Source organism: Bolinopsis microptera, chromosome 4 (genome assembly GCF_026151205.1).
Source record: "Bolinopsis microptera isolate Bmic1 chromosome 4, MBARI_Bmic_1.0, whole genome shotgun sequence".
Lineage (NCBI taxonomy): Eukaryota > Metazoa > Ctenophora > Tentaculata > Lobata > Bolinopsidae > Bolinopsis > Bolinopsis microptera.
In genome coordinates, this window is record NC_087075.1 from 14,326,262 (window position 1) to 14,348,059 (window position 21,798).

General features: G+C 37.8%; 1 protein-coding gene across 3 annotated transcripts in view; it reads right to left on the bottom strand.

The window, feature by feature from the left end:
• Positions 1-20,306, bottom strand: part of LOC134813994 (uncharacterized) — a 74,591-nt gene extending 54,285 nt beyond the window's left edge. For 2 of the 3 annotated variants that reach the window (XM_063821949.1, XM_063821948.1), the window contains exons 1-7: positions 20,278-20,306; positions 2,334-2,508; positions 2,026-2,161; positions 1,712-1,803; positions 1,534-1,610; positions 1,153-1,289; positions 822-958 (exon numbers count right to left, since the gene is read on the bottom strand). In XM_063821949.1, coding sequence (XP_063678019.1) covers positions 822-958; positions 1,153-1,289; positions 1,534-1,610; positions 1,712-1,803; positions 2,026-2,161; positions 2,334-2,392 — 638 coding nt within the window. In that variant the 5' untranslated portion in view covers positions 2,393-2,508; positions 20,278-20,306. Of the gene's footprint in view, positions 1-821; positions 959-1,152; positions 1,290-1,457; positions 1,469-1,533; positions 1,611-1,711; positions 1,804-2,025; positions 2,162-2,333; positions 2,509-20,277 lie in introns of those variants that run through there. The other variant, XM_063821951.1, reaches the window with a different exon arrangement.
• Between the last annotated feature and the right edge of the window lie 1,492 nt (positions 20,307-21,798).

Consider the following 21,798-nt stretch of genomic DNA (forward strand, 5'->3'; position numbering starts at 1 on the left):
ACAGATCACTATTATGTTGATTTGGGTATTCAGGTTTAGCAATTATTCTTCAAAATGATAATTTATTTATTTATTATTAGAATTGTTTTTGTTATCGATTAATAAGCTCTGCTACATAATATACTACCTAATGACACTTTATTGTTCAGGTAGGGTTTGCAGAGTTCACACTGCCCCTGATATACGCAGCAGTGTACCCAGTTATCATAATATCCCGGAAGCAGGAACTAAGGGAGAGGTACTTGGGGTACTTCAGACGAGCTGGGAGCTGGTGCTACACAGCTACAGCCTCTCATCACCATACAGACCAACAAGATGGTCTTATTGAGGAGTGAGTTTTTGGGTAGCTAGCAATATTTTTACTATGGTGGTGAGCACGCCGTCATCACAACACCACGTGACGTCATCACAACACCACATGACGTCATCACAACACCACGTGACGTCATCACAACACCACGTGACGTCATCACAACACCACGTGACGTCACAGCCACGTGATCGTGAGCACATCTAACTTCGTCTTATTGTGGCCGTGACAACAACTTTTAAATATTTCTGATAATTAGTATCAATAGTTATCATCTATCGGTTTTAAATCTAGTGTTTTTGCAATTAAATCTTGTTTTGTACGATGTTTTTCTTGAGAAACACTAAAATTAATTAATTTACACCATTTGTTTACATTTCAGAATTAACGCTATGCTAGCTATTAACATTATATTTGTCTTCTTCTCAATCAGATTTAATAATGTAGTATTCACCTTATCTATGTAGTACATGCTATTATTAACCTTAATACACAATATATCCTTGTTTACCTGACTTGAGACTGAATGTTGTTGTAGTAGTCAGATAAGAAGACCTCGCTGGTTGAAGGAAGCTGTGTGTCTTGTTCCACATCACTACAGTCTGTGTTTTCCAGAGAGGCTGCTGTATGGTCTGCAGATGCACTTTTCTGGAACATTTATTTAGTTACATTTTACTTAAAATTGGCATTTTACATATTATACCTGGTATAATTTCACAGCTTGCTTCAGAACCAAGAGTAAATTCTTAATATTTGATATCAAGTTTTAAGCCACAAAACTTGACTGGGTGTTTTTGGAGAAAGAACTTGAAGCACCAAGGAGATATTATTATGTAAACAACCTCTGAAGGGAATGAAGGAGCAGTTGGACAGTATGTTTTAGAGGTATCAGTTTTACTAGGAGACGAGGGGCTGTTCCCCCAAACACTCACACCCTCTTCTGATTGGTTAACTGTGCTGCTGTACTCTCGTAACAAATCTGATAAAGTGGGGTTACACAAGATGCTATTCTGCCTGTTGTTTTACAACACCTTGTTTGCAATAAATATCACAGAAACAAGTCGACAATATAGTAATTTGGAAGATAAACTCTAAGAGTTACAATACAGAACTACAGTAAGATGATATCTAATAATGTCTACTTTACCTGATAGTAAACTATCAACTACAAGAGTTACAATACAGAACTACAGTAAGATGATATCTAATAATGTCTACTTTACCTGATAGTAAACTATCAACGCGTGGTCTCTTCCTGTGCTTCATACGATCCGGTTTACTGGAGCTCTCTTGGGACAACCTGGAAATAGTTAAACACATGTCAGCTACTTAGTTAGATAGCTTATATGTGGAATATTCCCACATTGATATTAATATTGCCTGTAAAATATTACTGCATACCTTGCTCTCTTTTTTGTAGTATCGAGTATACTAGCAGGCAATGTTGACGTGGTCGTTGTGTTCTCCTTTACATTGTAATACACAGCAAACACCTGATATTGTGATAATCATGAATAATAATGGCAGGACTATTATTTTAATTGGTTCTGTATGTAAAAATTTATCAGTTGACAAAGAATCAAGAAAGTTTATATATCATACAACCACTAGTACTTAGTAGTGATCTAAAAAGTAAGCTCATAATAATCAGATGTTAATTATTATACATGTAAATTGTAAATGGTAATTATGTAAAGTGCTACAATGTGGGGTACCTGGCCATCAATAGTCAAGTAAGCAATAAAGTTCCCTCCGATCTTGATAGATTTGATCTTACTCTCATCAATGTTAACAGTGTTTTTACTAGAGTAAGAATTGGAACTGGTATCACAGGATATCGACAGCACCACCCTGGGAAGTTTGGTTGAAGTCAACACATGAAACAAATCTTCCTCATAGTTACAACGTGTCTCTTTACACAAGTTTGAATCAAGTTATATAAGTTAAACTTAAATGTTTAAAAGAAATTCTATCGATTCAATCAATAATTAAATTATATTCTTTTGTTATTCCTGGTACTCACTTCAAGTTTGCTTGCAAAGTGGTCTGCGATTGCTTTTGTTCGATTGTATACACTCTCATATCTAATATTGATGATCCCTCTTTAAGGCTTTCTTATCTTTCTTTGCTAGATTATCCTCAAACCATTCAGCTTAGTACGACTATTTTGCATTGTACTATCAATCCTCACTACATTTCTAGGATAACAAAAATCATCATTTAAATAAATATTCGTTAATCATCCATGACAAAACAGAGGTATGGGCCAAACAACTGTTTTGTCAAGTTAAATCAAGAAAACAACAAATTTCAAGAAAACAACAAATTTTAATTTAAATCAATTATAGCAACAATTTGAAAAACTTTTCTTCTATTACTAAGGAACATACTACGGGTATGGTGACTTGGGCTATTGAGTTGTTAGGTAGATTAAGATTAGTAAACATAAGCTTGCATTGTATTTATAAAAACTAGAAATTAGGCTTCACGTTAAGATGGAGAAGCAGGCTGATCTTGGAGAGAGTAGACCGTAAAGTTTACGCACCCACCAGGGCTACCTACCTACCCCAGTTGTTCTTTTTGGTTTATCAGCTTGTATTGTTATATTTATGGACCCCAAGTCCAGTGGCGTAACGTTGCCTGCTGGCGCCCCTGCCGAAAAAGCGCCCCCCTGTTGGCGCTCTCTCCCCTATAGATTTGTCCATAATATTTACTAATCGTATTGATGGTTTTGAATTTTGTATGTTGTATTTTAATGTGAAGCGTTTACTCGTCCCCCTCGGCAAGACAGTTAGATTAATGACAATAATTGCCAAATGACGTAGTAGATATAGATGTTCAATGTTGTAGAGCGATTTCAAGAGTAGTGGTCCACAGGGGTCCGAAAAAGCCGTACAGGCACTTGGGTCCTTATCCTTGTCACTAGTCTCAATTGGATTCACTTTACACAAAACATGAACGTTTACAATTTAGACGTACACATTGACAGCAAACAGGTTAAAATAATACGTGCGTGCGCAGCTTGAGCCGCGCCGCATAACAATTGATGCGTGTAGGGGCTGGAGTACGCGTGTTTACAGATTAATGAATTGTTGCATTGTAAATATTTAAAGTTGACGATATATTATGATCTAATAGTAAATTTTACAAAGCTGGCTTTGGACTTAGGTAAAATTATAATTTATTTATTTAAAAAAACAACCACGGATAGTTTTAAATTTACGTTGTCGTATAACTATAATCAAGTTAATCCTGTTTTCAAGAATGCGCGGCTTTGGCGGCCAGTTATTGACTTATACATAAAGTTGAATTTTAAATAGAAATGTGAATATATTAGAATTTAAAACTTTCAAAACGGAGGCTTATAAATATTATTATATTATGATTGTAAAATAAAGGATACAATTTTTAATTTGTTTCACTAAAATTTGTTTCACTTTTGGTGCCCCTCCCTGAAATTGAACAAATCAGGTGATTTTAGAGGATACGCCGGTAAAATCTCTAAAAAAGTGTACATCTAGAGCAAAACCTGCAGTTTTGCTAGTGCTTTAGTTGAGTTTTCGAAATTGTCCCACATTCAAACGACGATTTGGCACCCCCCTAACACGGCGGGGTCAGCGGGGCCCCATTACCCCACGAAGGTTACGCAATCAAAAAAATTGTCTTTTCTCTTGTTTCACGTTTTGATGAAATTTTTTCTTTCTTTATATTGTACTATAGACTCTATATACTATAGACTACAAAGGAAGGAGGGGCATGTGAATTGCTATATATTTGGTTTATATATTTATGATAGTCGATATAATATATACTAATTGTGTTCTATTTCAGAATGTACCACAAACATGTTGTCTGTGGGGTTTGATAATTACTTGTAACAACTGGTGTGTTTCATTGCATAGTGATCCATCCTGCTGTTGATCTCTTATCCGGATCACCCAGTCTCCTCCCGATCCTCCCACACTTCACAACAAGATGCCAACACTGCCCGCCAACTTCCTCGCCTTACTGCAAAACTTATCTCTTGAAGTAAAGCAACACATGCATACCCTCCTCACTGAGAGTATCCTGGACAGTCTGAAAGAGGAAAAGCTTGCTTCAAAAATTGAACGGTTAGATGAAAAGAAGAAGGAAAAGAAAACGAAGAAGGAAACTACTGTTCAAAATGTCTCGTATAGCCCACATGTGCTCGTAGAGCACATTCCAGCCCTCCCTGGAATGGATGAAAATCTATTCAAGAAAGTCACAGAAGAATTAGATTCAATGAATCTTGAAGGCAAATCTAAAAAAGTCCACACCCTATGGCTAAGCCCTTCATCAGAAGACTACTGCTTTGGTAACATAGTTAACAAGCCACATCCCATCAACAACTTCCCTAGCATCTTTAAGTTGATGGGACTTATTAATGACCTCCCCTCCACCACCAACAACATGGATGCTTGCCTTGTTACTAGGTACGACACTCAGCAAGCTAAGTTAAGCCTCCATAAAGACGATGAAGACCTAATAATATCACAGTCCAGCTCCATTTGCACTTACTCAATAGGGGCTCCACGGTCACTTGAGTTTGTACTGGATACAACCCAAGTAGAAAAACGCACAACTAGGGCCTCTAGGTCAAGGCCAGCCCAAGAGTTGATTAACGCAGACTTCACCCTCCCTGCCACCAATGGCACACTGAACATCATGAAGCCTGGTGCACAGCAAGTCATGAGGCACAGGATTGCCCCAGGAGTTGCACCTTCTGACAATGAAACTTGTTGGAGGTATAGTCTCTCCTTCAGAAAGTTAACCACACCTTCCTCTTCCTCTTCCCCTTCATCTCCTATTCTTCCCTCTCCTACATCCGACAGTCCTAATAAAGTATCCCCAAAAGCCCCCATCACAGACTCTCAAAAACATCAGAAGTCCATCATTCTTATTGCTGGTGACTCCTTTGCTGCTCGATTGGACGCTGATCGCCTCAGTAGAGGTAAAGAAACTGTCACAAACATAGCTAAGGGTGGGCTTAAGATCTCAGCTATACAGAAATCTATTGAGGCCTTTCATACAAAGAACCCTCTTGTGCAGGTAAAGAAACTGTTCTTAAGCTTCGGTGCCAACGACATCCGGTACTGTACCGAGGGGGTCAATCATCTCAAGACCCCTGTGAGTGACCTTATGAAGACAGCAAAAAAACTTTATCCAAATGCACGTGTTTTTGTACAAGCTATTCCACCAGTCCACCCCAACGGACAAGAGAAAATCCCTGGTAATGTTTGTGCTATGAATAATTTGATCTTTGATCGCTGCTCTAGGCATAAACTGTTTTACCTTGATGTTTTTTGGGCATTCTTAGACCGCTATGGAAACAGAAACGAGAGATTATTTCCTAAGTGTGACAATAGGGGCTTTTATGATATTCATCCCAGCCCCAAGGCTGGGATGCCAGTGTTGGCAAAGTTCTATCTCAGAATCATACACTCAAAGTGGTTTAATCCAATGGGATACTGATGTGGTAATCCAATTCAATATTTCAATTTTTCATTGTCTGCATCAGTATCCTATTGGATCTGATCATTTGGATGTTATTTATATGTATTCAAACGAAGTGATAGCATAATGTATGTTACTTCATATTATAGCACAATACCTAACAAAACACAACGGCGAGACACAATTCTGTTAATAATATACTTAAAAGTTCCATGGGAATATCGGCTCAACAACACCGTGTTGCAACTGGTATGTTTTCTAGGTATGTTATCATCAGTAAAAGTAATAGAGGTAACGGGGAAAATTTGTTGTCCTGTCTTCTGTCTCGTCATATGTTATGTGCTCTATTGGGTCTATTTTATTTTTATGTTATTTTGTATATATTTTCTCTGACTATCGATGCTAATATACTCCCTAGTGCTCCCCTCCAACCTAAAATACACTCTGTACCATGTTTGAGGTCATCCATAAATCTTTACTTTATGGTAATCTTTTGTACCATTTTTCTCAGACACTTTAAACTTGTGTACAGGGGGGAGAGGGGCATTGGGACAGCCTTAGCTGCAATTTCTGTAAAATTGCTATCTACCACAAAAACCGAACTGTCACCTACCATGTCACCGAAACAGACTGTTAAGTTGCTTTTTAATATTACCAGCAGCTCGCTTGGGGTCATGTCTAGGTGTGGTCTGGTTTTTCTATCTCTCCTTAATATTTCCCTGATAGTAATTTGTAATTGTTCCTTACTGAACCCTGGACCAAATTTATCTGTTGTTTACAATAATGTCCATGGTTTCCTTAATACCCGTGATCTAGCATCAGGAACACCACCACTAAATATGACCAAGATACATGAATTCCATGGTTATATCTACAAACATAAGCCTCACATCATTATTCTAAACGAGACATGGCTGAAAAATTCCATTCTCAGTAATGAGGTGCTCCCTGACAAATACAAAGTATTTAGGCTTGATCGATCCTTAAGATCGCATCCAGTGGATGCAACCCAGCCCAAGAAATTCAGAAAAAACGGTGGTGGTGTTCTGATTGCCCATAGAACAGACATTGATATCTCGAGTCTAAAGTTCTCAAAGGTTAGTGTTCAAGCTGAATTATTATCAGTCATAATTAAGACTCAGTGTGGAAGAAACTTTTGCATATCTACATTCTATAGAGTAGGAACACTTGGCTTAGATAATTTTGAATCTTTCAAGAAACATTTTGTTACGTTAGCATCTGCCAGAAAGTTGCAAAGACACATTCTGGTAGGGGACTTTAATTTAGCTTCGATTTCCTGGCCAGATGGTCAGTCATCTTGCCAGCTACATTCCAGCTTTGTAAATTTTCTCACTGATGACCTCGGACATACACAACTTATTAGCTCCCCTACTCACAAGTCAGGCAACACCTTAGATCTTGTGTTCACTAACATTCAGAACCTTATTAAGAATGTTAAAGTTTTAGATCAAAACGAAATGTGTATATCCGACCACTTTTGTATCACATTTGACATTGATGTTAAGACCAAGTATATTAAGCAGCCTAAAAGAAAGATCTTTAATTATAGTAAAGGTAATTTTAGGGGCCTGAATTCTGAGTTATTTAGCATCGATTGGGATAGTATATTTGAGTGTAATGATCCTTATCTTGCCTGGAGTCGATTCAGAGGAGTTCTTGATGCAGCCTGTGACCGATGGATCCCTAAAAAGACCATTAAGTCTCAGTTCCAGCCCCCATGGTATGACTCCGAATGTGATCGTCTCCTACGAAATAAGGAGAAATGGAGAATAAGGCATAAAGGGAGCAACTCTGAGTCTCATAAACAAAAGTTTCGTGTATTTCGAACAAAATTTAAAAATATGATGGACGAAAGAATGAGACTCAGTGTTGAGGATGACTCCGATGATGCTCTTATCTCCAAGAAATTCTGGACCTACGTTAAATCTAAATCAAAGTCAACCAGGATCCCTGAAACTGTTAAATATCATAATCGCTTTCGAAACAATCCATCTGATCAAGCTGCCCTTTTTAACGAATATTTTTATGAGCAGTTTTCTCAAGAGAGCGATTATGGCATTGACATAGATTTTCGTGATGATTGTTTTTCCAGTCTTGTGTTTAGTAAAGAAGATGTTCTGTTGATTCTTAAAAAGTTAAATCCTAACAAGGCCCCTGGCCCTGATGGGATTCATGGGAAAGTCCTCAAAAACTGTGCCCAAAGCCTTGCATACCCACTTAGTGTTTTATTTAACCTGTCTTTCTCAAGCGGATGCATACCCCCTGATTGGAAGCTAGCACTTGTAGTACCAGTGCACAAAAAGGGCGATAAGTCTTCGGTTGAGAACTACAGGCCTATCTCGTTAACATCTCTTGTAATGAAAGTCTTTGAAAGGTGCATAAAGACTGCATTATACGCTGCATGTTCTGATCTGTTGGATGACCGACAACACGGTTTTGTTAATGAACGTTCATGCACAACCCAAATGATACCTTTCACGGACAATCTTGCACTTGCACTGAACAACAGGTCCAGGACTGATATAATATATTTTGATTTTGCGAAAGCTTTTGATAGCGTTTCGCATGACCTCATTTTAAGTAAATTAAAGAATATTTTTAATGTCGATGGACTAATGCTTAAATTTATCAAGTCCTATCTTGAGGGGCGACAACAACAAGTAGTGATAGGAGGCCAAACGTCTTCCTCTCTACCAGTTCGGTCTGGTGTCCCTCAAGGTTCTATACTTGGCCCTCTATTGTTTGTAATATTTATAAATGACATGTTCTCCTGTGTCTCTGAAGGCACCAATATCGCCCTTTATGCAGATGACACTAAAATTTGGAGGGAGATTCTTGGTTACCCTGACCATCACATAATCCAAAATGACATCAATAGATTGTATGATTGGTCAGTGAGAAATCGAATGAAGTTCCACCCACAAAAGTGCAAAGCCCTCTCTGTGTCCCTGCAAGAAACGTGCTGGATAACTTGCCATTCAATACCTTCTTCTATAAACTTTCTGGAAGTGATATTGACTTTGTGCCCTCTCAGTCAGATTTAGGAGTCGCAATAAACTCCAGGTTTAATTGGGGTGCACAATGTAAAGCGCTTGTTTCCAAAGCTACCTCCAGACTTGGACTACTTAAGAGAACATGTCATTTCACTACTGATAAAAGGCAGAAAAGATCGTTCTATTTGGCGTTAATTAGGTCTATATTTGAACATTGTTCTGTCATATGGTCCCCTCAATCTGCAACTCATCTTCAACAGTTTGTTGCTATCCAAAAGAGGGCTATTAAATGGATCAATGGTGAACCCTACTCCAGTTATAATGACGATAAACTTGCTGCAGAGCAAAAGAAGCTAAATATTCTCCCTGTCATGCAGAAGTTTATTTATAACGATCTTATGACCTTCTATAAAATAGTGAATAGCATAATCCCAGTTTCGCTTCCTACTTATATAGTCCTATGCCGTCCAGAGGGCACCCGATACACTAGGCACAATGCTCAAATAATTGATAGGTCGGATACTTCAACTTACATGAGTACCACTGTGCCCTGCTCGGATGCCTTCCGAAATAGCTTCTTTTATAGATCTATGCTGAAATGGAATAGTCTACCAGTATGTATCCGGCAGTCAGAGCGGATTTCTACTTTTAAGGCCAATCTGATCAAGTACCTCTGGGCTGCCGATACAGTCTGGCCAGACTAGTCTCAGAAATGTGTTTTTGTTGGTTACAATTCTGTCCGTCCAATTTCCTATCTGCTTGTCCTTCTTTTTCTTCTATCAGTTGTGACGGAATTGTAATGAACAAAATCCATATTATATAATTATTTATGATATGTTTGATTTCTTGTTATTGTATGTCATTCAAATTTGGTAGACGGCCCCAACGTTAATGTGGCTTTTGCTATGTGTTGGTTCAGCCGAATTAATTATTATGTAATCAAGTTTATTTTTCTCTTTTAGTTAGTTGTCATCCGGCCAAACATTAAGCAACTTATATTGCAGCACCATTTTTCAATTAGAATATTAAAATATGTCATTGTAATTTTGCATGGCTGAAATGTAACGCTTGATTTGTATATATAATAATTAATTGAATTTTCAAATTAAAAAAAAAAAAAAAAAATTTAAAGTTAACAAGTGGTAGCAGAGAAGGACGCAATGGCACCCCCAGAGACAGTTAGAGTAACTAGTAATTACAAAGCCCCACCGGCATACAGTGAGGATCAGGACTACTGCAATTGGAAGTTAGACCTGCAGCTGTGGCAAGAGTTCACGGGTTTAGAGAAAAAGAGACAAGGAACTGCGTTGCTCTTAGAATTGAAACAAGGGAAGATAAAGGATACAGTACGATCATTGGGGAAAGATGTCCTAATTGCAGAGGATGCAATAGCGAAGATTTTAAGTCATCTTGACAAAATCTATTTAGAGGACTCAGCTCAAACCTGCTACCGAGTTTACGGTAAGTTTGAAAAATATGTGAGACCAGAAGGGTTGTCTCTACAGAGTTACATATCTGAGTTTGAGAAGTTGCTAACGGATCTCAGGAGACACAAAATCACTCTTCCTGAAGCAGTCCTGGCCTACAGATTCCTTAACAGCGCTAACCTTCCGTCAGAAAAATATGATCTCGCTTTGGCAACTGTAAAGGATCTTACTTATAAAGATATGTGTGAAACGATCGGGAAAATCTTCTCCGTCCAATCGAACCTTTCCACACCGCCTGCGTCAATATCAGTGAAGGTGGAACATGAGGAATGTAACTATACATACAACTCAACCCCAAGAGGTGGACGAGGAAACTACAGAAGGATGTCAAGAGGACGTGGGAATCATCATCATCCGTATAATCGACAAAAGAGTGCGTATACTGGATGCTATGCTTGTGGCGATAAAAACCATATTGCAAGATGGTGCACAAGCAAGAACAGAGCTTCTTCAAGTTCAACAGATAATGCACAGTATTTTGCACAAGATGGTGCTGAGAATGTTACGGCCATGGAAGCAGAGGGTGCATTCTTAACATTCATGGTGGTGTCTGAATCTGAAGATGTTGTTGAGATTCCTGAAGAGTGCCTGATGAGTGATACGAACCTTGGTTCTCTTGTATATGAGTCATTAGCATGTGCAGTTATTGATTCCGGATGTACAAAGACAGTTGTTGGTAGGAACTGGGTGAATCACTACAGAGAAACTCTGGAAGAAAAACAACTGAAAATGATGGTTAGTGAACCTTGCTCGACGCCTTTTAGATTTGGGGATGGACTCGAAGTCATTTCCACAGAAAAGACTATCATCCCTGGGCGAATAGGAAAGACAGATGTTCGGATAGAAGCAAACATTGTTGAGAAAGAACTGCCGTTGCTTCTCAGTAAAGCATCGTTAAAGAGAGCTGGTGCTGTGTTGGATTTCACAAATGATACAATGAGATTCAGTGGAGATTGTGTTGATTTGTTTGAAACTAAATCAAAGCACTATTGCGTTCCTCTTTGTAATAAAAGACGCATGACCATTGGGCCGCCAGATCGAAAGACCCCACATCTGGTGATGACAATCAGCGAAGAAGGTTTGTTTGGTACTGACGAAAAGGAGATTAGGAGGAAAGTGGAAAAAATCCACAAACAATTCTCACACCCTCCTAGTGATAAACTGAAAACATTGCTGAAAACTGCAGGATTTAGGAGACCAGAATACATGAAAGCAATTGATGAGGTATCCAGCAGTTGTAAAATATGTCTGATGTACAAGAAGCCCAAGTCAAGACCAGTGGTGGGTCTCCCAAGAGGAAAGGTGTTCAACGAATGTGTTGCAATGGACCTTAAGAATGTTCCTGGCACTCCTAATGTGTATATCTTGCATATGATTGATTCGGTGACAAGATATTCAGCAGCTAGAATAATCTACAATAAGAAGAAAGAGACAATCATCCAAGGAATTTGCTCTGGATGGATATCCATCTTTGGAAATCCAAAGAAATTCATGGCTGATAATGGTGGAGAGTTCGCCAATGAGGAGTTTACTGAGATGTGTCAAAGATTCAATGTGGATGTGCAAAATTCAGCTGCCGAGAGCCCTTGGAGCAATGGGATTGTAGAACGTCATCATAAGATGCTGACAGAGATGATGGTTAAAACGAAGGAAGATTCAAAATGCAACTGGGAAGTTGCATTGTGTTGGGCACTAAGTGCGAAAAACTCCATGCAGATGTTTGGTGGGTTTTCTGCAAATCAGTTGACAATGGGCCGTAACCCTTCACTTCCGAATGTCATCGATGATAGACTGCCAGCTTTAGAAGAAACAACGGTGAGTAAAACCGTGGCTGATAATGTTAATGCAATGCACAGTGCAAGGCAAGCATTTGCAAAGTGTGAAAGTAGCAACAAGATACGTAGAGCTCTGCAAAGCCAAGTTCGGACAAGCAATGATGAGTATTATAGCAACGGTGAAAAGGTGATGTACAAGAGAAAAGGATCTGCAAAATGGAGTGGGCCAGGTGTTATACTGGGGAGAGACATTACTCATTTATATATTTTAAAGCATGGAAATCAGTATTATAAGTGCAGTGCATGTCATCTAACCAGGGATACAACAACAGGATATCCCATTACCTCAGAGTCAGTTGTTGGGCAACCTAACCCGAGTATTGTATCAAGTTCACCGAAACCCCCATGAGAGACGCAGAGAAATTTCCTAGAGGATCAACCATCTTGCTCTATGGAAACAGCAGTTTCTGTACCGGAAACAGAAACACTGCCTCAAAGTGAGACAACAGCAACAATCAGACCTCAGCACAAATCAGGACTTCCTAAAGCAAGAAGTCACGTGGAGTTTCTTCCAAAGTATCCAGAGGAGGATGGTGAGATCTGGCATAAAGCTTATATCCATAGCCGTGCGGGAAAATCAACTGGCAGTTACAAAAACTGTGTAAATATTCAACTTGATGGTGAGGAGAGCATCCAATGTGTGGATTGGTATGAGCTTGCTGTGAATTGGAGAGATGACCTGTCACCAGAAACAGAAGAAGAGGTGTTGCTGTCCAGTGTGAGTATGTATGACCAAGCAGTTGTAGATGCCAAGCTAGCAGAGCTTGAGAAGTTCAAAGTAAACAAGGTTTACGTGGAAGTTGATGCAAACGAACAGTCCAATGTTGGTGTTCGTTGGGTAATTACAAAGAAAGCAGAAGGTTCTGTTAAAGCTCGTTTAGTGGCACTTGGTTATCAAGAAAATAGTAGCAACATACGAAAGGACTCCCCAACATGTAACAGGGACTCTATAAGACTGCTCCTTACAATAGTTGCAACAGAAAGTTGGAAGTTACAACACATCGATGTTCAGGCTGCCTTCTTGCAAGGCAAGAAGATTTCAAGAGATGTCTTCATTATTCCTCCGAAGGAAGCTGAAACGAGGAAAATCTGGAAACTGAACAAATGTATTTACGGCCCGGGTTAGTAGACGGACCTAGAATGTGGTATGTTGAGCTTCGTGATACTCTAGTGAAGTTAAATGTTGTGGTATCGTCATATGATGAGTCATTCATGTTCTGGTATGATGAAGGAAAACTCGAGGGTATCATTGCTGTGCATGTTGACGATCTGATGTTCAGTGGAAGCAAGAAGTTTGAAAGGGAAGTTATTGGGGAACTGAAGAAGAAGTTTCGTCTAAGTACGGAGGTCGAAGTTGAATTTGCTTATACTGGTCTTGATGTAAAGCAAACACAATCTGGAATTCTGGTATCACAACTGGGGTATGCAGACCAGATTTCAAGAATAGAGATCGACCCCACCCGAGTGAATCGAAATACGCTCCCAATCAACGAGAAAGAAAAGCAACAACTGAGAACTGTGTGCGGACAGTTGTTGTGGGTATCAACACAGACACGGCCAGATGTAGCTTATGCTACATGTTTTGCTAGTAATTCTGTGACTGAAGGGACCATCGCAGATTTGAAAATGGTAAACAAAACAGTAAAGTTCTTAGAAAAGAATCCTCTAACACTCAGGTTTAAGAAACTACTGTTGCCTGAGTCAGTCTTAGTGGTTTTCTGTGATGCATCGTATGGAAACTTGAAGGATGGTAGCTCTCAGGGAGGCTTCATAATTTTCCTTGTTTCGCTTACAGGAAAATCTTGCCCCATAACATGGCAGAGTAGAAAAATCCGGAGAGTATGTAAAAGTACTTTAGCAGCGGAGAGTTGGGCAATGATCGAAGCAGTGGAAACATGTGAGTTGATCCAAGCTCAGCTGAGTGAGATCATGTTATCTGGAAAACTTGATGTCATTGTAATGACTGATTGCAAGTCTCTACATGATGCTATCCAAACCTCGAAAAATGTTGATGACAAGGGATTGAGGATACCAATAGCTTGCCTGAGACAGCGAGTGAACAATAGTGAAATGACAGTTCGTTGGATTTCAACAAAGAAACAGCTTGCAGATTGTTTGACTAAAGCTGGAGCTCCAACTTCACTGCTACGGGAGGTATTGTCGTCAGGAGAATTTGACAATGAACTGTTTAGAATTGTATTCCAATAATAAACATTGTATTCAAAGTTTTTAATATTGTGTGTGAAGGATTTTAATAATCTTAATAATTTGAAACTTAAAGAAGTTAAAAGAGTGAATATATTGGTATTTGTGATTTATATAATGTGCTCGTTTAAAACGATTTTCTATTACATGTTGTGCATGTATCCACAAAGAGGGAAGTTATATTTAGAAAGATTATAGTCTTTCTTGTGACACCTTTATTTTATATTTAATATTTTAAATCTTTCAAAGCCTTTTTAAGAAAGAACGGGAGATTGTGAATTGCTATATATTTGGTTTATATATTTATGATAGTCGATATAATATATACTAATTGTGTTCTATTTCAGAATGTACCACAAACATTCTAATTCTAATGTTGTCTGTGGGGTTTGATAATTACTTGTAACAACTGGTGTGTTTCATTGCATAGTGATCCATTTAAAGTTAACAGGGCAGACCTCATTCAAATTTATTTGATTTATTATTAAAAGACATTATGACAAAGAAAATTATTGTGATTGTAAATAAAAGATTTAGTTTAAGTAATTTCAACGATTTAGTGTCCAAAGCTCATGATAGACGTTTATGGAGAAGCTATGGGTGAGTCGAGACTACTCGGCCACTCGATTTTATGATTTATTTTCTATTATCTTGTGTTTGCTGAATATAGTTGATTAATAATAGACTCATCGATGAGTATATAGTACAATACAAAGAAAGAAAAAATTTTTAAGAAAGAAAAAAGTTTTATTTACCACAAAACAATCAATACATAATGTTATATTCACAAATAAATTCAAATTTCAATTTCAACCACATATACAGTACGCCGCGCACACAGCCACAATTGTTGAGCAATTCTTAGGTGCAGCCGTAAGCGCAGCGCACAGGATCTATTTAATTGTTATTTTACAGTTACATGTCACATTTATTAATTACTAGAGACAAAATTTCAGAAGCACTCCATACAACGAGTATGAAGTGCGAAATTTCATAATTCAATATATCTTAGATATAATACAGCAGTATTTGTACAAGTTTTGAACAGTAAGCAATTTTAGTCGATTAAAAATGGGCTTGGTGTGCTCTTTTTCGAAAAAAGAATGTCATTAGCAGTGAAAAAGGTATAAAGCCGTTTGTATATTATTTTTTCAAATATTGGCAATATATCCACAAAAATCATCTTTTTTATGGATAGGAGTTACTTTGCCTATTTTGAATATGGATGGGAACGTGCCTTTTTGAATACATGTATTATACAAATTTGCTAATATGTTGGATAAGAGATGAGCCGGTTTCTTAATAACTGCTATTGGTATGTCACTAGCTTTTCCGTTAACGAATTGGCATTAAATCAACTTTTTTTGCTGGACCAGACTTTCTAAACAGTTTACCAGTTACCACCTAGCTCCTTGAAAACTTTTATGCTTTTATTCTCATTCCACCTATTGTTGATCGATTTTTATAATTAATTAAAAAATTGTAGCGCGATGCGTTGCTGTGCCGCGCCGCGTACTCAATTATGCTTCTCGCTAGATTGGCGAGATGCGCTACTGTGCCTCGCCGAGCTGCGATGAATTGACATCGTCAATGGTTTGACCGAGTACGGCTCAGATTTGTTCAAAGTGAGCGGATCTGGTCTTAATCTTGTATCATCCAACAGATGTTGTAAGAGTATGGCAAAGATTAGGAATCTCCAAAGTTCATTTCTTCCAGTACAGAGCGAGTTATTCCTTAAGTAAGTAAGTAAGTAAGTAAAGATTATGACATAACATCATCACAAGTGATCTACAAAATATCATTGCACTAAATAAAAAAATAATTTAAATAAATATATTTTTCCATCAACATTAATAATTTATCAAATTCAATTTTATTAATTAATAAAATCTAATACATTATCTATAAATAATTCATTAATACTTCCCAGTGGAATAAAGATTTATAAAACGCTTCTTTGCCACAAAAGGATGAAACCAAAGATATTCATTATGTGTCTCCTTATTGCTTAAATAACTGGGTCCTTCAATTTTCCCTAAAACTTCACTCGAAATATTCCAAAAATAAAAATCATTTACACTGTTTTTAGAAATCATTTCTTTCTTAAATCCTTCCAATCTAACTTTAAAGCTTAAAACTGTCGAGCAGTTCTTGACATCCGAAGGGAGTTTGTTCCAGTAAGGAATGACTCGCTCCGGAAGAAAAGAAGACTGGAGATTCTTAACTTTAGTTACACTCTTATTACACCTATTAGTTTTAGATTAAGACCAGATCTGCTCATTCTGAACAAACCCGATCCATATTCAGTCAAACCACTAGTTACTTTAAAAGCTTCGATAAGGTCCCCACGTATTCGCCGCTCTGCCAGCGTTGTCAAATTGAGGATATCCAGTCTGCGGCTGTATGGAAGAGTACCCACCTCATCAATAAGACGGGTAAACCGCCTCTGGACGCTCTCCAGCTCCAAAACAGTCCCCCAACTTCCATGAGCCGCAACTGGATTCCACAATTGGACACAATACTCAAGATGAGGTCTTATCAAAGCTTTATAAATAGCTATCATTACAACCTTTTCTCTAATAACTAAATTTCTTACAATCCAGCAGATCATACGATTTGCTTTAGAAATACATGCTTTTATCTGTTCATTCCAAAGCAAGGAGCTATGGGTAATAACCCCCAAATCTTTTTCCTGTGCAGATACTTCTAGTTCTACTCCATTTACAATATAATTCGAGTTAGGATTATTATTCAGATTAATATGGACTACTTTACACTTGGCAGGATTGAAGTTTAAGTGCCAAATACTCTCCCAAATTTCGAGTTCTAAAATATCATCAGATACACTTCTATGGTTAGCTGCATTACAAACTAGCTTGAGATCATCTGCAAATAATTTAATCTTATTTTTAACATTGTCAGGTAAATCGTTTATATAAAGAATAAATAGCAAAGGACCCAATACTGACCCCTGGGGAACACCAGATAACACGTGTTTCACCTCAGACCATTGTCCTTCTACACAAACCCTCATGGTTCTGTCTGTCAGAAAGTCTTTTATAACATCTAAAACTTTTCCCTTGACCCCAAACCCCTCCAATTTAGATAGAAGTCTAAAGTGGGGGACTGTGTCAAAAGCTTTACTAAAATCAAAATACAAAAGATCGACAGGAGCACCTTCGTCTAAAATATCAAGAATATTATCAAATGTCTCTAAGAGATTAGAAAGACAAGATTTACCCTTCACAAATCCATGCTGATGCTTTGAAATTCGTTCTTCTAAAAATGTTAATAAATGTGCCCTCACCAACTTTTCATACACTTTGCACAAAATACAAGTTAAAGAGACAGGTCTATAATTTAAGGGATCAGATTTAACACCCTTTTTGAACAATGCTACAACAGATGCTGTCTTCCAAATGTCAGGCAGGACTCCTGTTTCTGAACACTTAACAAATAATTCAGTTACAGCTTCAACAAACTTTTCATCGTATGCTAAGGATTTCAACAACTTTGGATGAACGCCATCCGGACCAGAACTCTTAAAAACATTAAGCTTTAAAAGCTGCTTCTTGATATCAGAACTGCTAATTTCCATATCATCAATAACCTCTCTGTTATAACTCTCATTTTGGGGGAGAGGGCCAGGTGGTTCACGCACAAACACAGAACTAAAGGCACTAGCAAGTACCTCAGCAGACTCAGATGAACTATCTGTGCGTGTACCGTCTCCTCTATCTAAAGAAACAACACTTGATTTGACTTGACGTTTATTACGCAAATACGAGTAAAAAGATTTGCAATTCTGTTTTAAATTAGATGTACTCTTCTTTTCATAATTTACTTTAGCTTTAATTTCTGCCACCTCAAAAATATGCTGCTTGCTATTTGCACAGCTAAAGTTAATATCCGAAGGATTAATATCAAATTCAGCCCATGCTTTATCTTTGTTCTTCCTCATTCTTTTAAGTGAAGTTGTACTCCATGGCAACTTGACAGGTCTGTTGTCGAGATAAACCGAAGCAGCTGGGACAGCTGCAGCAACAGACTCCAATTTACCATGTAATTCAACCCACATATCTTGAACATTATTTGTACAACTATAATCCCATTCAATATTATTCTTACTAAAGTTAAATAACTCTTCTGAGGAAATCTTACCCCAAATAGGCTTTAAAATCTTTTGTTTGGGACTTTTGTTAGTATTGGGCGAAACAACCAGTTCAACAAGTATCCCAACATGATCACTTTTGCCAAGCGGAGAAACGATCTTACAACCGTTGACAAGAGCATCATTTGTATACAAAACCTGATCAAGAAGACTCTCCTGGAGAGTATCTTTCACAAGCCGTCTTCTGGTTGTTTCGTTAGTAAAGTACCACGTCAAACCACTGTCATTAAATAAATCAATATACTTTTGTTGAATCATTAAAACCTGATTCTTACTAGAAATACCACTGTTTACACTACCAGTTTCCCAAGATACATTAGGTAGGTTAAAATCTCCTATGATAATGGTTTCAAAAACATTCTTTTCACTAGATATGTTCTTGATGCAAGATAATAACATATTATTCTGTTTTAAATTCAAAGAAGTAGACCTATAAATACAACAAATACTAATCAATCCACCAGAGGTATTGACATTAATAGCTAAAGAGTCTGGTGCTTTTAAAAATGAGCTCACTAATGAAGCATTACAACTGTTTTTAATATAAATAATAGAACCTCCACCTCCACTTATGTTGCTAGTGGAATTATCGATTTTAAAATCTCTGTCTTTTCTAAACATACTAAAACCTTCAATAAAAATTTCAGCATCTAAAATATCACTATTAAAATGAGTTTCTGTAATGCAGATTACATGAATGGATTTATAAACTGATAGAATACATTTTAGTTCATCAATTTTATTAAATAGTCCATTAGCATTAGTATAAAATATATTCATGGGCTGACTACATTCTTTGTTACTGCTATTTACTTCTTCTCCACCTTCTTCTCTGTCTTTTCCTTCTCTGCTTCTTCCCGCCTCTTCTTCCTCTCTTCTCTGGCTAAAAAACGGATCTCTCGGTCTGCTCTGCAGAGATCCAGATTTATCCAGTATGATGACTCTTTCCAGCCCTTGCCATGGTTGGAATAATAGTTAACTGACTCCTCGTCAGCTGTCTGGATGATCAATGGCCGACAGGAGTCTGGCTTACCTGGATCCACTTTACCTGCACGATGGCAACTGATAAAGTCACTTTTTTCAATCTTTAGTGTCTCCTTGCAGAACTTCGAGTCCTCTTCCTGGCGTAGCTTGGAGTTAGTTTTCTTGCTCTCTGGTACATTCAAAACACACAGATTGAGCTTTCTTAAATTTCGCTCATATGCATCAGTGTGCATCTTTGACTGAACTTTACTGACAACACTTTGAGAAGCTTGCTGTAGGCTCATTTCTTCAATAACTTTCTTCTGACTATTTGCAGTAACATCTGCCCAGGTTTGGAAAGCCTGGTTCACAATTTTTGTGATTTCTTTTGGTTTTTCAGATGAATCATTAGAAGAACTGGTATGACTCACAGAATCTTCGACAATTCCTCTAATACACGGAGTAAGGGCACCAAGTTCTTCTCTAATAACATTCCGTAGGGTCTTGGTTTCTTCACTGTCTGGATTTGTGGACTGGCTTCTTGTGCCCTTGATGTGGGGAGAGATAAAGCAATTTTGGCAGCGCCAGTTAGTCAAGTGGTTACCTTCTTCCTGCGTTAATCCAGTAAGCCCAACACAGCAGTAGTGCCAGTACATGTCGCAAGTTGCACATGCCAAAGAAAACTCCTCCGCAATATATCTTCTACATTCACAGCTACGATCTTCTTCTTCAATTTCTCCATTATCCGCTGTCATATCGACCTTCACTGGACTTTTCTTGACATCTCTTGATCGTGTCATATCTCCGGGTGTCATACCTCAAATTATTTGTTATATAGTAGTGTTGAAAGTATTAAAACTTACTGGAACAAACTCCCTCCAGATGTTAAGAACTCGGTGACTGTTTTAAGTTTTAAGTTTAAATTAGAAGGGTTTAAGAAAGATATGATTTTTAAGGATATTTCTAATGATTCACATTTTTGGAATGTTTCAAATGAAGTATTAGGGAGAATTGAAGGACCTAGCTATGAAAAGAGAAGCATAACGATTATCTTTATTTCCACCCTTTTGTGGCAAAAAAGCGATTTATAAATCTTTATTCCACTGGGAAGTATGAATAGGGTCATCTTTTGGGGATGCTTTTAGAATTTATTTGAGATTTTTAAATAAAGTTGTAGTTAATAATTCATTTATTTTTATTTGGTGGTAAGGTATTTGTATTTTTCCATATAGTGATTTGATACTTAGTGGACATGTCTGATGATGTTATGTCATAATTTTTACTTTACTTTACTTTAATTTTAAATTAAAAAATAGCTAATGATTAATATAACAAATTATCAATTGTCCCCTTCAAATAAAAAATAACTATCGGTATAAATTGTAGGACGATGCACTACTGGGCCGCTCCGCGCATTAAATATTCTTAATTATTAGATCGGTGCGATTTGCTCTAACCAGACCCTCTCGCTTGCAGTAGCGCGCGACCACCGAAGAAATATTCTACTTGTGAAACAAGCGCGTCACGCAGTACGCGACTACGCGTATTATATACACATGGCTATGTGAATGGTGCGATGAACCACTAAACCACACTTAACTAAGTTGCAAAGGATTGACATTGTCAATTAAGGTTTACTGGGTGGCGCTCAGCCTGTCATTCCGCCGAATTTCTATTCGGCGGATATGTTTATCAAAATAATTAATAGCCTGGGGTCCCCAGGTAAATTAAGGTATAATTAAATAAGTTTTTTGTAGCGCGATGCACTTACTACTGGGTCGTGCGCGCATCCAATAATGCTTCTCGCAACCACTTATGCATATTGGCGAAATGCGAAGGATTGACATCGTCAATCAAATAAGTTGTGTGTTAAAATTCATTGTCATATGTTGTATGACCCGCCGCGCATGAGTGCGCGGCCCCCCTGTATCGTCAGAACGATAAAGTAAAAAAGGAAAATTTTCTCAATTCCCGATTTTCGGGAATTTTCAATATTTGTATTAACATTAACAATTCAACTTGCAAATTTTAGAATATTCGAATGAATTGCAGACTGTTGGTGCACGTTGTCAGTTGTTTACCTCTCTTGCATTGTGCACGCGAAGCGTGCACTCCGAGGCGAGATCAGATCAAGCCTTTTGAGGTCAAAGCTTCGCGTGCGAAAAATTAAGGTTGCAACGCGACGTGTGTCAAATTGACTGCAATATAGTTTTATACTATAACGTTAATCAGATTCTCGAACGTCGTGGAGGGCTTTTACTAATTCGCTCGCCCAAAAATTTCACGTGACTTTGGTTTTTATGGTTTTGCAGCCGTACAAAACGGTTTTACGTAAACC